This window comes from Brachyhypopomus gauderio, chromosome 19 (assembly GCF_052324685.1).
Source record: "Brachyhypopomus gauderio isolate BG-103 chromosome 19, BGAUD_0.2, whole genome shotgun sequence".
Classification (NCBI taxonomy): Eukaryota; Metazoa; Chordata; class Actinopteri; order Gymnotiformes; family Hypopomidae; genus Brachyhypopomus; species Brachyhypopomus gauderio.
In genome coordinates, this window is record NC_135229.1 from 13718955 (window position 1) to 13736921 (window position 17967).

General features: G+C 45.0%; 1 protein-coding gene across 2 annotated transcripts in view; it reads left to right on the plus strand.

Moving 5' to 3' along the window:
• LOC143483040 (sickle tail protein) overlaps window positions 1–17967 on the plus strand; it is a 61179-nt gene that overhangs the window by 14384 nt on the left and 28828 nt on the right. Inside the window, exons 1-2 of one of the 2 annotated variants that reach the window (XM_076981718.1) lie at window positions 9245–9344; window positions 17676–17944. In XM_076981718.1, the coding sequence (XP_076837833.1) occupies window positions 17843–17944 (102 nt within the window). In that variant the 5' untranslated portion in view covers window positions 9245–9344; window positions 17676–17842. Of the gene's footprint in view, window positions 1–9244; window positions 9345–17675; window positions 17945–17967 lie in introns of those variants that run through there. The other variant, XM_076981717.1, reaches the window with a different exon arrangement.

Below are 17967 nucleotides of genomic sequence, written 5' to 3' on the forward strand. Positions count from 1 at the left end.
TGTAGGTTGGTTGAACCATGTGCAAATCACATTATATATGGACCCAGATTTCAGGGGACCTGAAGTCACCGTCGCAGCTCAGTTGTTTTTTGCACAACCACATGGTTCTGCATAATGACATTATGCACAAGAGACCAACCATCTACAGATAATTTTAGATGCTTTTATGCACTTGCACATCACTGATGATGAGAAGCTCACAAAACAAGCAGGAACTAACAAGTGCAGCATTACAGGCCGGGAAGAGCACCAGCAGCTTCTAGTCATGTTAGTGGACCACCGATATCAGGCAACCAACAGCTGCAGTGGAGTTTCAACCAAGCCCTTAAACCCGACAGTTTTATTTAATGTTGGGTTATGTCATGTTAATTGCTGCAACTACTTGCTCCCCTGAAATGGGAAGACTATCTAAAAAGTGGTTATTATAAGATAATTGTCTGTGGTTCATGCATAATAGCAACACATACCCTAATTAAAAGTACCTGAACTTTATTCCTTGTTTTATTTCAGTGTACTGGAAGACAGAGGCATAACAACAAAAACTGTCCAATTACTTAAGTCTGCACTGTGAATAAAGGTCTAAATTTCTTCTGTCCTCTAAATTTCTATATTCTTTATACAATTATAATTTTTTCCTTTCACAGTGTGTGTAAATTCGCTGTATCGGCCCCCCACAGTAACAGGCAAGGCGGTGTCCCAGCCTTACGATTTACAACCCAAAGCAGTGATTTAGTCCGACAGCTGCGTGATTTCATGCAGGATGCGTGTGCCTGCTCTGTCTCAGCCCCGCCCCTCCCCCCACAACGCCCCCCCCCCCCCCCCCCCCCCCCCCCCCCCCACGTTTCCTCGCCTTCCCACCACGCACCACCCCACACGTGGGCTCAGAGCAGCAGCTGAAACAGCGTCAGACACATTCCTCCTTCAAACAGCTGCCCAATTTCACACTCCCTTCTCACTGGCAAAGGTGTAAGAACCTTCCATCCCAGTTCCTGGGTTGCCGTGAGCAGCTCTGACAAACGCAGAGATGTGTCTCCAAGTCAGGAACAGTTTAGTGGTAAACAGAGCAAGCCTGTACAGACAGCTGATCTCCACATCGTCTCCCTGTCTGACCGAGTTCCCTCAGACTAGATGTTGCTGACAGTGGGCTGAGGCTCCTCAGAGAGAATGACCAAAGGTCTGCTTGCTATGGTTTTCCACATATGGTGACATGGGTCTGTGCAGAAAGCAAATAGCCAAGCGATAGGAAAATGTCACATCTTAGAAGAATATTACTGACCTATAATCAGGTCACCATGTACAAATAATTATATACATTAGGAATTTAAAGGTACAAACTGATCTTAGGTAAGCAAGATTATAGTGAAAATGTGGACTGGGGTAAAAACAAACCGCTTTAGAGATGTGTTCCAGCCAGAAAATGCTAAAATTGATGTTCTAGCATGACTGTTATGTGAACTCCACCATGCTAATCACCCATTGAAGCGGCAGCCTTACTGCAGCTCATAAGGGTCGCGTTACGTGATCCTCTGTAGACATCAGTCTCCACCGCCACTGACACAAGAGCCTTCATCTTCAGGAACGGGTTCACACAGCACAACCCCTTGGCTCTGGCGTCTTGGCCTTAGCAGATAAAGGAAACAGCAAGAGGGCTGGATGTGCTGCGTGTATGGCAGGCGGGTGGAGAAGAGGTGGAGAGAGTCTTCTCTTTGCTGTGCTCATAGAGCTACACCCAGGCAATTGATCGCTCAATAACTAGGAGAAATGCATCACTGCATCGTTGCCTGTGGAGGTCAGAACTCAGAACATCATGACTGCTGAGCTAATGACCAGGCTGGAAGGTTAATTGTGTATTTCCAATTTAGTGTTAATATTACAGTATTACTGTTTCTTTTAGTTATGCGTTCAGACTGAGAGCCACAAAGATCAGAATAAAAGAAGACCCAAGATTGAACGATAGCGATTCTGTTGAAAAGACATACGTTAGTGTGATGTTAAACATGCAGTAAGTCATCATCTTTAGCAAGAGCTATATCACATTCCTCACTTAGGGTGCACCAACAGCAGTTGATTTGGATGGCACCACTGTATAAAGCAGTATCTCCAGTTCCAGATGGTGTCACCCTCAGGAATGTCTCGTGCATGTTCCTCAAGTACTGCTACTGGCACAAGAGATGCTGTGTGGTGGTGATCTAATCATTGCAGAGACAGTTTTCTTATCTGTTCTCATTACACAGAAATATTACACCATTACCGAGTCGAGGTGAGGAGAGATAGAGGGAGAGAAGGAGGAGGGAGTGTGTGTGTGTGTGTGTGTGTGTGTGTGTGTGTGTGTGTGTGTGTGTGTGTGTGTGTGTGTGTGTGTGTGTGTGTGTGTGTGTGTGTGTGTGTGTGTGTGCAGCCGTGGGCAGAAGCAGCAACACAGTCCTGAGCTCCCTGGTGTGTCTATGTGGCTGGTATGTCCATCATGCTGGTTGATAGCTGGCTATTTAGAACCTCTGCTACGTAGCGAGACAGCCACCGTCTGCTCTCCACACTGCGGTCTGTGGGCCGAGGGGGAACCGTGGTGGCCACGCTGTGGGCCGACCACACAGAGCGCAGGTCTGTGGCACTTTAGGGAGAGTCGTAAACATTCACACGACGTTTTAAAGCAGAAACGTTATAAATGCTGGCTCCCTGTGCACCCTGCTTCCAAATCACAGGCCACATGATTTGGCCATTGCAGTGATTTGACTGAAGGATAGTGAAGCCAGCAGCGAGTCAGATTTGAAATTCTAGAATTTAAAATTCAGACGTCGTCTCTTCACAACGGCACGTAGAATAGTCCTACACAGTCCTACATAGATATTTTTGTTTTTCTTTTGCGTGTTTTTCCACATGAAACTAGCATTTGTGATTCGTCATCAAGCGTGTAAAGCGTGGGGTGTCGTCTTGCTGAAGTTCTGACCCAGAGCTGGAGCGATTGAGGCCGGGGCAGGAATACAGCCCTCCAGGGTGCACAAAGAGCCAAGGGCAGCAACCTGAATAATGCGGGCTCATCATTACTGCATAAACTAAAGCCTTTGCAGCCCTGTGTCATAAATACTGTGTCAGCTTGCTACACCAGAAAACGGTGCTATGTCATGTGTTTTGAGTCTTAAGTTGAAAGTCCTCACACACTCTGGTCTCTAAATGTTAACACTTTGGCCCTGAATCTACTCCTCAAGAGTGTAACTTGCCTTCATCTGTCTCCAGGAGAGCAACGGTGTACAGCGGCCCGGGGAGTCCAATCACAACAGCATTTACAAAGCAAACAAAAGCCGGGAACACATTAAGGCCAAACGCAGATATAAAACACATTACAGAAAATAGAACATCGAAAAAGACACTGAATGCTCCCGACACTGAAAACAAAACATTTTTATAAATGCTGAATTTCCTCGCGAAGGAGGTCACTGAACATTGTTTCCACATTTTTAAATGTTTAATTTTTGTTATGTTGTGTTTTAGCTTAATGCATCTGTGTTGTGCTAGCTACATGGACTGATTTGCTGATGGACTGATTTATATATCCGTTTTTTTTTTTATTATATTGTTTTTTAAATAATATTTTTTCCCTTCACATTTTTGTTACCCCTTCTCTGATACATTAAATGCACATCACAGATGCAAAGTGCCTCTCAAAATTTGTCTAAATCCAAACTCCAAAAAGCTTATAAAACTTATTAAATGAAGGACATTCCATATATGTCTTGTCTTTCAGACATTTCACACTACATTTAATCACTGCTCCTCAAACTGTGCACTCAACACTAAACACACACACACACAATTTATCTGCCATTTCTATATTTATGTGAATCTATCATAAATATTCATAAATATCCTCCTTGCAAGGAGACTTCTGAGTTTAACGATCATTTCCTTTCCCCAGTTAGGAGAAGCAGGCACAGAAAAGGTTGTCACTTTAGTCTGACCTACAGCAGGTAAATATGACACAGAAATCAGCGACAGTGTTGCTAGCCTGCACACTCAGCACATCATTCTCCTGCTACTCTACGTTCACAAAAACCTTGGTCATCAGCCGATATGGGAGATTAGGATTACAGGGGAATGATAAAACCTCATGGTGTGCTGTGTAGAAGGGTCCCCGGACTGGCACTGTACAGCAGGTATCCTACCTGGATCTGTAGGCTTGTCCAGGGTTTCTCCAACCATGGATCATAGTGACGGGCCGGAGCACGCTACCTACCGGAGTGATTATTCTGGGCTGCGCTTTGCTTTCCTCCTGTACACTGTCACCCGTCACGGCGTAACAGACCCGGGACCTCCACTCCAGGGCATGAGTGAGCTACATCCATCAGCTGGACTCTGCCAGGGTTACCTACCACAATCTACCTCACAGCTGCATGCTCTGCACCTCGCTCGCCCCCCCCTCACCACTGTCACCGCCGAGACCTTAAGTGTAAAATGGGGGATTTTAAAAAGTGCTTTGGGGAAATAAATGTTTGCACTCACTGTAAAAGCACTAGTGATCAATGTTGTCCTCCAGGGAACTTGGGAAACAGGATCATATGACCTGTGTAGGTCAGGACTACAAACTGGCGGCTTTACTGTGACGGTTATGGCAGGTGACTCTGAAAGACAAAACAACTCAGGCCTGTGCAGGACAGTGGCCCTTTTCCTCTTCAAAAGTGCATAGCTGGTGATTGTTTAATTTCACAGTGAGCAGATGATTCTTCATACTTGACTCTAAATTTCTTAACTCTGAAATCATGAAATATGTTGTAAACTTAAAGAAGAGGCTATTCAACAGTCCACACCCTGGACTGTTAATATCTTGATCTTAGGATTACACATCTTGTGATTCTTGTGATTGTGTATGAACTGGCTTTGCAAAAGTTGCTTTCCTAGGAATCGTTACATAGATATGCTATGAAAGCAAAAGTAAACAATAGCCATATTGTGATTACAATATATAAAGTGAAGTGATTTTTTTCATACCTTTCTCATACCGTTCAAAAGTCCCTTTTGATATTAGCAATATGATAGTATAGTGAATGTGTGTAACTGAAGGCAATGAAAAGGAATTCACTAAAAATATCACGTCTTTAGGGGCTTTCTTCATACAGAATGTCAGCTTTGCCCAATGGGATGTTCACTGAAAGTTTCCCTAAATGTCAGGACACAGGGACTGACTCTCAGCTAAGTTAGAGATTATACACACTCTGCAAAGTCTTTTGAAAACATTTTGTTTTGTTACAGTCTTCAGTCGAGCTGTGTGTGTGTGTGAGTCACATTTCTGTGGTATCAGTAGCAATGTAGGCGTCAGATTTTCATGAGTATTACTGGAAAAAGTGTTGGCTGTGCATTTAAGAGCATGCCTGCAGGACTCAACACTGTGGAAATATTGGAGGCAGCTAGCAAGGTTTAACGTCTTAGCCACTTCATGAGGCGCATGAGGACGTGGTCTGGACGGAGGCTCAAAAAGTAAACATCACAGCCTGTGTAGCACCACCACACGGAGAATCATTATCTCCTATGACATCAGCACCACCACATGGAGGATCATTATCTCCTATGACATCAACACCACCACATGGAGAAGCATTATCTGCTATGACATCAGCACCACCACATGGAGGATCATTATCTCCTATGACATCACCACCACATGGAGGAGTATTATCTCCTATGACACCACCACCACCACATGGAGGATCATTATCTCTTATGACATCAGCACCACCACATGGAGGAGTATTATCTCCTATGACATCACCACCACCACATGGAGGATCATTATCTCCTATGACATCAGCACCACCACATGGAGGATCATTATCTCCTATGACATCACCACCACATGGAGGAGTATTATCTCCTATGACACCACCACCACCACATGGAGGATCATTATCTCCTATGACATCAGCACCACCACATGGAGAAGCATTATCTCCTATGACATCACCACCACATGGAGAAGCATTATCTCCTATGACATCAGCACCACCACATGGAGCAGCATTATCTCCTATGACATCACCACCACCACATGGAGGAGTATTATCTCCTATGACATCAACACCACCACATGGAGGAGCATTATCTCTTATGACATCACCACCACATGGAGGAGCATTATCTCCTATGACATCACCACCACCACATGGAGGATCATTATCTCCTATGACATCACCACCACATGGAGGAGTATTATCTCCTATGACATCAACACCACCACATGGAGGATCATTATCTCCTATGACACCACCACCACCACATAGAGGATCATTATCTCCTATGACATCAACACCACCACATGGAGAAGCATTATCTCCTATGACATCACCACCACCACATGGAGGATCATTATCTCCTATGACATCACCACCACATGGAGGAGTATTATCTCCTATGACATCAACACCACCACATGGAGGAGCATTAACTCTTATGACATCACCACCACATGGAGGAGCATTATCTCCTATGACATCACCACCACCACATGGAGGATCATTATCTCCTATGACATCACCACCACATGGAGGAGTATTATCTCCTATGACATCAACACCACCACATGGAGGATCATTATCTCCTATGACACCACCACCACCACATGGAGGATCATTATCTCCTATGACATCAACACCACCACATGGAGAAGCATTATCTCCTATGACATCACCACCACCACATGGAGGAGTATTATCTCCTATGACATCAACACCACCACATGGAGGAGCATTATCTCTTATGATATCACCACCACATGGAGGAGCATTATCTCCTATGACATCAGCACCACCACATGGAGAAGCATTATCTCCTATGACATCACCACCACCACATGGAGGATCATTATCTCCTATGACATCACCACCACCACATGGAGGAGTATTATCTCCTATGACATCAACACCACCACATGGAGGAGCATTATCTCTTATGATATCACCACCACATGGAGAAGCATTATCTCCTATGACACCACCACCACCACATGGAGGATCATTATCTCTTATGACATCACCACCACCACATGGAGGAGTATTATCTCCTATGACATCAGCACCACCACATGGAGGAGCATTATCTCCTATGACATCACCACCACCACATGGAGGAGTATTATCTCCTATGACATCACCACCACCACATGGAGGATCATTATCTCCTATGACATCACCACCACATGGAGGAGTATTATCTCCTATGACATCAACACCACCACATGGAGGAGCATTAACTCTTATGACATCACCACCACATGGAGGAGCATTATCTCCTATGACATCACCACCACCACATGGAGGATCATTATCTCCTATGACATCACCACCACATGGAGGAGTATTATCTCCTATGACATCAACACCACCACATGGAGGATCATTATCTCCTATGACACCACCACCACCACATGGAGGAGCATTATCTCCTATGACATCAGCACCACCACATGGAGAAGCATTATCTCCTATGACATCACCACCACCACATGGAGGATCATTATCTCCTATGACATCACCACCACCACGTGGAGGAGTATTATCTCCTATGACATCAACACCACCACATGGAGGAGCATTATCTCTTATGATATCACCACCACATGGAGAAGCATTATCTCCTATGACACCACCACCACCACATGGAGGATCATTATCTCTTATGACATCACCACCACCACATGGAGGAGTATTATCTCCTATGACATCAGCACCACCACATGGAGGAGCATTATCTCCTATGACATCACCACCACCACATGGAGGAGTATTATCTCCTATGACATCACCACCACCACATGGAGGATCATTATCTCCTATGACATCACCACCACATGGAGGAGTATTATCTCCTATGACATCAACACCACCAAATGGAGGATCATTATCTCCTATGACATCACCACCACATGGAGGAGTATTATCTCCTATGACATCAACACCACCACATGGAGGAGCATTATATCTTATGACATCACCACCACATGGAGGAGTATTATCTCCTATGACACCACCACCACAACATGGAGGATCATTATCTCCTATGACATCAACACCACCACATGGAGAAGCATTATCTCCTATGACATCACCACCACCACATGGAGGATCATTATCTCCTATGACATTACCACCACCACATGGAGGAGTATTATTTCCTATGACATCAACACCACCATATGGAGGAGCATTATCTCTTATGATATCACCACCACATGGAGGAGCATTATCTCCTATGACATCACCACCACCACATGGAGGATCATTATCTCCTATGACATCACCACCACATAGAGGAGTATTATCTCCTATGACATCACCACCACCACATGGAGGATCATTATCTCCTATGACACCACCACCACCACATGGAGGATCATTATCTCTTATGACATCAATACAATACCACATTAATAGGTGTGTTAATTCTGCATTCCAGTGTGCATTCATCATGCCTTAAAATATATCTACTGGTGTCAAGAGCTCTAAAATGCAATAAAAAAAATGAAATATCAACTATAATAATAATTCTGCAGCTCGTGTGGATGGGTGTGGAAATGTGCCTTTTTTCAGCAGGGGGGGAAGAGAGGGAGGGGGGGAGCGAGGGAGGGAGGTGTAGGAAAAGGGTCATTAACCCCCCCCACAGTGCACAAAGCAACTGTTTCCAGTTCCCCCTCAACAATGGGCAGGTGCTGGAAACATTAGCTAAGGAAAAACATAACTGAGGATAAATCTGGTGAATGGGTGCAGACCACTGTGTTTCATATACCAACATTCTGCAATGTAAGAAAAAAAAACATTCAAAATCTACGTTCAAGGGTATATAAGCCTAAATTCAAATGAGCCTTAATGGACAAGAAAGCATAACCCCTCCAAGCTCTTAGTGTCATCTGCGTGTTAAGACCAGGGTGTTAGGTGTCCCTGTCTATTGATGAAAATCTGACCCCCGCTGCTTAGGAGTTTGGGTGAGGTCAACTCTTAAGAGGAGGTCACTCATCCTTTGCCGTCTCCTGTGGCTTACGCAGGAAGTCACCGGCATAGCAACGTATTTCCCAAACAAACACACGCACACACAAACACAAAGTCTTACTCACCTTTTCCCTTCCTAACTTTTGCAGCGTTGAGGTCATGCCTCTGAAAAGGGAACGCCATTAGCCGGACAATGGAGCTTCCTCTAAACGAAACAGACCCTCATTCTAGGGTATAAACACTGGCACTTCTGGGGAGTGGTTTGCATAGTGGGCACTGGGAGTGGAGTGAGTTGTGGACAGGTTAAACAGCTCTTTAGTTGGGTTAGTAGGAGTGGATAAAGAGTCCTGCAGGGAGTGGTGAACTCGCAGTTCAATGGTGAGTCTTTGGCTCTGGAAGAATAAATTGGTCATGCAAAGTAGATTTGAGTAGATGGGAAAAGTGGCTACAGAAATGAGTTGTGTTTTATTGTACTAGAGCTAGACTGTGCTCTAGTACACAAGCTGTGACTCTTATAAAGCTTTTAGCAATTTGGCAGCGGCAATTACTAATATTATTTTACTTATTTATTTAGACCATACGTTTGTTTGATGTGCTTTTATTACAGATGCTTTTCTGCTTTCATAGCAACATTATTATCATTTTTGCACTGAAAAGCCTGTTTGTGTTATAGACTTTTTAGCATAACCACATATTGCAGGGTGGGTTATGAGATATTATTACAGATGAAATGATTCAGGACTTTGGGATGTAAGCTTGAACGTTGCTTAAGACCACAGATGTGACCTTACAGGTGATCAGAAATCTGCTACGTTTTAAAAGAGAACAGAATGGAGGCCTAACTACAGAGATTTTGTTTGTGGCTTTATGAAATTGGGTTGCATCACGCAAAGGGTTCTTCAGAGAACAGCACTGAGAGATAATGGGGAATGATCTTGCCTTTTGACGAACTTAGAATGTTTATAGAATAAAAAGTGCATCCCACTGAGAGCATTAAATGTTTAAACATCTTTTAGCTGAGGTGAGAAACTAAAGCCTGAGTGGTCCAGTTTTAGAGGATTACAGGCTTCTCCACTAAATTCCAGCTCACTATATTTGAGAAAGTAGCATATTTCAGCAGAATCGGGGGCCCATCTGACTGAAAAACTACACCACAATTCAGACCTGTATGTAAATCTGGTTTGTTATTCACGCAATAGCAGAATAAAATCTGCCACTTTATTTGCAGTTTATACCATCGTCTGTTTCTGTATATGTTCAGTGACTCATGCGAGCTGTGATCAAACCACCGAGCGGACTGTACCAGCACTGGCCATAAAACAAAGGCATCCCCATTAAGGACATGGGCTGCATCCTGTAAAAGGAAACATCTCTCTGAAGGCTCTAGCTTTGTGGAGTTGGGGAACACTCCCCAGGAAACAGTTTCACACAACAGTTTGTTTTGCAGCCTGTATGACTTTTGTCAACGAGGTCTGGAGTTGGGTCTCGCATTCCCGCTCTTCTTTGCTTACCCGAGTGGATCCGGTGTCTGTAGAATAATGTTTATGTTCTAGCACGGCCCAGCAGACCTTTATGTGGTCTTCCCGGTGCGGGCGAAGGCTCTGATTGAACATGACGTGACTACAGTTGCGGGGGTATGGTTGCCAACTCAGAGTCTAGCTCCCTTCCCTAAATATCCTGCCATGGCCGGAAGACAAACACACAGCACTGAGCTCCACAGGACGGGGGACAGACAGCCTGTTTTAGAGAATAACTGATGTGCATTATGATCTGGACACCTTGACAGTGATTTGGGATGTAGTGAAACGTTACCCGATGTATATATTTATTCACCAGTTCTGCACAGTATAGTCACTTATAACTACACTTTTGCATAGGCGGCAATCCAGAATCAGCAGTGGTCTACAAACAATAGGTGTTTATCTATGTAGATGCATCTCAACATCTCAAATATCAGCATGTAAAGAATATGCTACCATATATTTTTTCAACAAACAAGTGTCATCTGCGGATTTAATAGGATGCGATGAGAGGGTCTGAAAACCTCCAAAAACGCAGTGTTAAAATACCTTTTCCACCCCTCGATCTAAGAGCGTGGGTATTGTAGATGGGTATGGTGTGTGGGCTACAGAATGGTGCTTTGTCATGATGATGGGGGTCAGTCCAAACCCTCCTCCTGGGGGTGGGGGTGTGGCAGGGCTGGGAATCACACACTGAAAAGTCACCCTTTGTGATAATTACCCCTCATCATCATCATCATCATTATCATTCATCAACTGCTACTGTGGAGTCTACACACTGATGAATTAATCCTGATATTTCTCTGTGCACAGAGGTTGGTCATTTATAATAATTGTGTTTCATGCCTGCATGGATGTACTTAGAGTATGTGCATATGAGATAACATCAACTCAAACTGGAGTGTGGATTATTTGGGCTTTAGTGTGTGTGTGTATATATATATATATATATATATATATATATATATATATATATATATATATATATATATATGTATATATGTGAGCTCAGTATTTGACATGACACATTGAAATGACTGAAATTCTTTAAACGTACCACAAACATACTTAAATCTGGCCAGGTTACAGTATTACAGACCTACTTTATTCTATTTATTATTTATGCTATTATTATTTCATTGTTTTGTTCAATTCTTTTTTCAAGCAGACTTGCTAGATGTAAACAAAAATATATTGTAATTCATACTGAGCATCACAAATGACATACATCCAGTAAGTCTTCTAAGCATAAACAGCATGTTATAAAGAGTATTAATTCAAACCACCAAATAATTAGCAAGTCATGTTCTAACAATTCCTTGAAAATTCGAACACACTGATGCTGTGTGCCCAGAACACTGGTCAGACATATTAGTCATATTAGACAAAAATCCTGGGAAGTCCTGAGAATGGGTCCAGACTCATTCGTGTATTACACCTGCATACCTGTAACCTCACTGTCATTGTAGTCACTGAATGATTCACAGTAGTTCCTGACTAATATGCATATTAATAATTAACAGATCAATTAATTAATGAAAAATAATGGTGATTAAAGCACTCACACACACAGGCTCAAAGGCACAAATCTCTACATGTCATTGAACTGTCACTAAAGGCAAGTTAGAGGAATATAGCATGTTTCAAAAGTTAACTCAGTCAATACACTTCAGTGAGTTTCAAACATGATGTTAGAATGATATTCTGAATTCACTTCAATGAAACATTAGCTGTGAGACTACAAGTGTAGGTTTACATAAGACATCTTGCCTCTTCTTCAGTGAAATGCACACATGCATAAGACATGAGCTTCTGTTGATTCTGAAACACATCAATGGATTTCCTTGTTTGCAGCTCTCAGTAGTTCACTGCAGTAATGATAAAATGGTGGCACAGGTCTCGAGTACACGTCTTTAGTTCTGGCTGATTATTTCTCAAATAATTTGTTGTTAGGACCATTACATTTATTTTGTTTTTGGCTTCTTTTATGTGTGTGTGTGTGTGTGTGTGTGTGTGTGTGTGTGTGTGTGTGTGTGTGTGTGTGTGTGTGTGTGTGTGTGTGTGTGTGTGTGTGATGTGTTTTTTTCTGCCCAGAGTAATAAAAACAACAAAACACCTGAAAACCAAACAACAAGGCTGCCCTTTGACCTCAGACATGTGTCTTCGCCTGCATGAGAGTATTGTGTAGGAGAAATGAGCGGGAGGGCAGAATGAGGTTAGGCGGGGGGGGGGGGGGGGGGGGGGGGGGGGGTTACAGGGCAGGCTGGGGGGGGCTACAGCCAAGCTCCCCTCTCAGCTGCTGATGAAGGCACATCCCAGAACTCTCCAGCCACTCAAGGGAGTGTGTAGTGAAGACTATTCCTCATTCTCTATTCATCTTTTATATGTGTTACCACCTCAGTCAGGTTACATGGAAACATCACCCATGTACACCATTTAAGCAGGGCAGCCTTTTGGAGTATTGTATAGGTATCGCAAACATGTAGGCTAAAAATGTAAGTGGTTTTCTCTGTACAACTAGGTTCATGGGCCTTGTGGCTCTAATAATGCAGTGGTGACCAACGAACACACACAACCTTCACAACATTTTAGAGTCTCAGTGAAGCAGATGAACTTCAGGGTCTAATTAAGTCATGAACACTTTGTATATTGAGGCCATTCACTGTGGTTCTAGTTTCCTGCTTGCTTCTAAAACTTTTAATATAGAGACCAATTTTCTAAAGTGACCCGTGGCTACCCTCCTGTTTAAGAGGTATGGATTAGACCAGCAGCGCTCCCCGTGCTGTTCAGAGATAGATGTGTTTGGCTAATAAAGCCCTTCTGTGGCTTTTATGGCCGCTTTCAACGTTGTGCCATGGCTAACAACAGAAAGGCGAGGTCATGAATAAAGCCCCCTTAGCAAGCACATTCCTGTCTGCACTCGAAGCCCGTGTGGGCCCAGAGAAACACTACCATTACAAACCCTCCCAGCATGTTAATAAACACTGCCAGTGCAGGCAGGGGTGGATATACTGAACACTGTGGCCGAGCATTGACTCGGCATGTCAGACTTGGCTATATGTAGAGATTTGAATTGTTACCACAGGGCCAGGTAAGAGCATCTTGGCCTTGTTGAACACTAGAGGGGGCTGATATGTGAGAGGACCCAGTAGTAGTTAACAAAACAGCTGCAACATATATCATATAACCAGTAAGCCCAACACGTGTATTTTTGCAAGACAAAACAAAGCAGTTTCACTTTTAAATTTTTTTCCCAGTGAGCAGCAGAGAGGTCTGCTGTAGCGATTACCTCAGCTGCAGAACTGTATTACAATGAGTTCAGATAGTTTCCATTGTTGTGAGTACATGTCTGTGTACGTAGTGTTTCTCTCCTCCCTCTCTACTTATGCCCCCCCCCTCTCCCTCTCTCTTTCTCTCACCTACTCACTTTCTCATTAGAAAGCAGAGCTTCACCTCCTCAGTCCTGGGCTATGCTCCAGGATTAATGTTCAGATGTAGCTGCTTGACAGCCGTGTGGTGGATACCAGTCAGACCGTTTTCCATTACAGCCGGCTGCTGTCCTCGTGTTGGCGTGGGACCAGGACGGGGAGCGGTCAGCGGTGTGGGCGGGGCGTGGAGGGGCTAGAGGGAGGGTTTGTTTTGCCCACACCCTCTGCTGCCTCTGTCAGGGCAGTTCATCCACGTTATACCAGAGGATTACATCCGCTGTGCCTCCGCACTGGAGATGAGGTCGGTGAGCTCCGTTCATCCGTGACTAACGATGCCGCTTGGGACAGACTCATAATGAGACTCTCGTCTGCCTCTGCAATGATGCGCAGGCTGTGAGACTAAAGGCTCGTCTGAAGGGCAGGAGACTTCAATAAGCAGTAATAAGTCAATAAGCAGTATCAGACGCCTATAGCAGCATAAATTCAGCTGTTTAAAATCCTACAGCTTCACCTCTTCACCACTGTGTGAAATGTGTGTGGTGTGCATTGATCACACACACGGCACACACAAGCTACAAATGGACAAACTTAGTAACTATTACTAACGGAGTTTCGACTACTAGTAATTAAACAGTTCAACAGCTCTGTTGATATATATCGTGGGGTCCTGTGACACAGGCCGCTTGCGTTTCTAGGAGATCGTACGTATTTCTCAGTGACATCAGGGCCCATTAGTGACACTGGTGTGGAGCGTAGAGGATATCCTTCACTTTACGTGACCTCGCGCTCCTGGAGAACGAGCTGGGCGGACGCCTGGGTTTTCTCCACAGGCTTCTGCTTGCCAGAACACGATTTTTCCACAGAGGGGAAGCGATAAGGAGCAGCGGCGAGCTGTTGTCCCAGCGTCACATAAACAGATACTCCTTATATCCTTATGTGCATGCACAGAGTACACACAGGATGTAAAGGATGCTAGTGTCTGGCGTGATTGGGCGAGCGGGGGGTCATGCGACCCTGGGAAAGGCCAGGAGCAGTACTGTGGTAGTGTATCTGCACCTTCCTAATCTCGTGCGTTTCTGTTGAAATCATTTAGCGTCAACAAATGGTAAATGCATCACTGGCAGCATGAGTCAAACATCTCCTCCTGCTCTAACCTTCGCTGAAGCCAACATTCTTCATATGCTCCATCAGCCTGAAACCTCTAAGCATCTATACAGAATGCAGAATTCTGAAGGGGCGTGGCTGACCTTTGGCGCGTACATATGGAGGAGACCTGCTTCACGAGACAGAAGACACACTAGCGCTTCCTCATCACACGGGCCGCTTTAGCACAAAGATCGCTAATTATTCTACCAATACATTCATCGCATTTCACAACACGCTGTCTGTTCCCTCTGTTCCTCGATATAGTTTGGGTTATTATCGTCTGTGCCATTTTCTCTGTGTACGTTTGTGCATAATGATTTATTTTGCTGGACTGAGAATAGAAGCTCCTGCTTCAGAGTCCACAGTTGTGCACTCATTCATAATGAGGGGGCCAACAGCTGGTCCATCGTCAGTCGTTGACGACCTCTCAACAAGTGCTAGCAGAGGCGCTCACAAATCTCCCAAATGTCCAACCAGGACAGCCGATGCCGTCTTTTACACACGTATGTAAAACCACAGGGGCATTTCTCCATCTGGTTAGCAAGGAGAGCGGACTGCTGACATGGCAGGTTTGCTTATTATGCAATACAATACAGATGTGGAGCATGAGTTATGCATTCTCAACATGCATGTTTTAAACGAGTGTGAGAAAAACGACTCACGCCAGTGGAGTATCTGTTCATCTGCCCTGATCACGTTCTCTCACGTTATTCTCTCCCACGTTCTCTCACGTTATTTTTGCCCTTTCTCACCTTGTCCTTGTGAACAGTCTTCTTCAACCCTGCTTCCTTTATTCCACATTTGAATTTCAGATCTCAAATCAGAGAGTATCAGAGAACGCCTGCAGAACCCAGTCACACACTGACCTCAGACAGAGGCCACCAGACCTTCTGAACGCCTGCAGAACCCAGTCACACACTGACCTCAGAGGCCACCAGACCTTCTGAACGCCTGCAGAACCCAGTCACACACTGACCTCAGAGGCCTCCAGACCTTCTGAACGCCTACAGAACCCAGTCACGCACTGACCTCAGAGGCCACCAGACCTTCTGAACGCCTACAGAACCCAGTCACGCACTGACCTCAGAGGCCACCAGACCTTCTGCTGTTGCCTGAGATTGAAAGCCATCAACAGAAAGCCTTTACACAATCCATGCTGAAGTCCTTACCACCCTGTGACTGTCGTACCCCGGTGGGGCTCTGCACAAAAACAGGTTTGGGAGGCTTTCGGAACCCAGGGCCCTCACAGAGAAAACAAAAACCACAGGACTGCAGCCCAGGTTCCATTCATCTGTAGCCCCCATCCCAAAAAGCTTTTAGTATAATAAATGATCCTGACTAAGCTTTCAGTGTTAGCAATGCTAAAATATACATGAACGTATTCCTTAAAGAGCAGAAAAGCCTTACTTTCATCAGAGGGTCAGTACTACGCTCCTATATATTTCAAAATGCTATATGGGAATGTCCTTTTGGGGTAATGAGACAATATCAACCTTGCATATCGATTGCATATAATTGGCTCCCTACATGGTCAAAGGGCAGGTTAAATCATGTCTACACTTTATAAGGAGCAACCCGTATGTTAAAGTCAGCCTGTCACGGTCTCAGCCGGAGGGGCACGCCCACTGCCACACACACACACACACACACACACACGCACACACACACACATACATGCACACACACACACACACACACACACACTACACCTTTCCCAATCCCTGAATGCTTTCACCTGCCCCTTGTTTGTCTTTTAATTCCTCCTCTATTCGAGCCCACATGAGTGTTCACCCACTGCTGCACACAGTTCACCCGGTGCTGTGTACGCTCCAAACCTGCCCCCCCCCACTGACACCACCACACAGCCGGGGCAGGAAGAGGGTAGAATTTCACACCTGCCTTACTCAACAGTTTTCATTGTTTCAGTGTTCATTTTTTGAATAGGAAAATTCATAATGGGGGCCTTGCTTATGGACAGCTACCCATCAAAGATCAGAGCTTGAGAGTGTTTCTGCATCACTGATCAGGCCAAAGAAGACCTCTCAGTTTATGGTTTTGGTTTACTGCTCCTATCAATATAGGTAAAAGCCAGTTCTCGAAAGTTTAACACCAAGTTTATTTCAGCCTTTTTGTGTGTTTGATTGCAGTGCACTGCGCCTCAGTGGGGGACCTGAAGGAATTGTTCAGTAACGCCTCATTAGCTGCATCACAACAAATGTGTGTGTTCCTTCTGCCCCGCAACTTCTGATCTTCACAAGCGACGCTTGTGATAAAGAAACCTTGTAATAATGCCATCCGATTCTCCTCGGTGCCTTCAGGTCTTTATGTAGGAGCTCGGTGTGGCGTGTACCACAAAGAAACCATCACGCAGAGCTCACAGATTGGTTTCTCCAGTGCACCGAGAGCGTACGAGAGACCAACGCCTGCTGGTCAGGGGTTGCTTAATGGCACTGTTGGTTGACCTTTCAAATGACCATCACTGTTGCTGTGTTGCACATCACACTAATTCATCGCAGGTCTCGGGCCCAGTGCGGCCACCTGCTGTGCGTCTGAATCCTAACTCTCGTCCTTGCATGTTTTTTGTCTGTTTGTTTCGTATATCCTCGGACTCAAAGACACGGTGAAAAGCGTCCAGCAGCCGTATCCCGCTGAGGATGAGGAGAACCTGGAGAGGAAGCTGTACGGCACCGCGGAGAGCTTCCGATCGGACCCCTGGTCCCCGCGCACGCTGCCCTGGAGATACGCGGTAGAAGAGGAGAGCGTCAGCCGGGACGACCCCACCATGCAGTCGCAGCGCTCCGAGCGGAGCAGGGAGGTCTTTCAGGAGCAGACACACCACTATCACACCTCCATCACCAGCCATCCCCACAGACTCACAGAGCAAGTAAGCGCCTAACCACTCGGGCG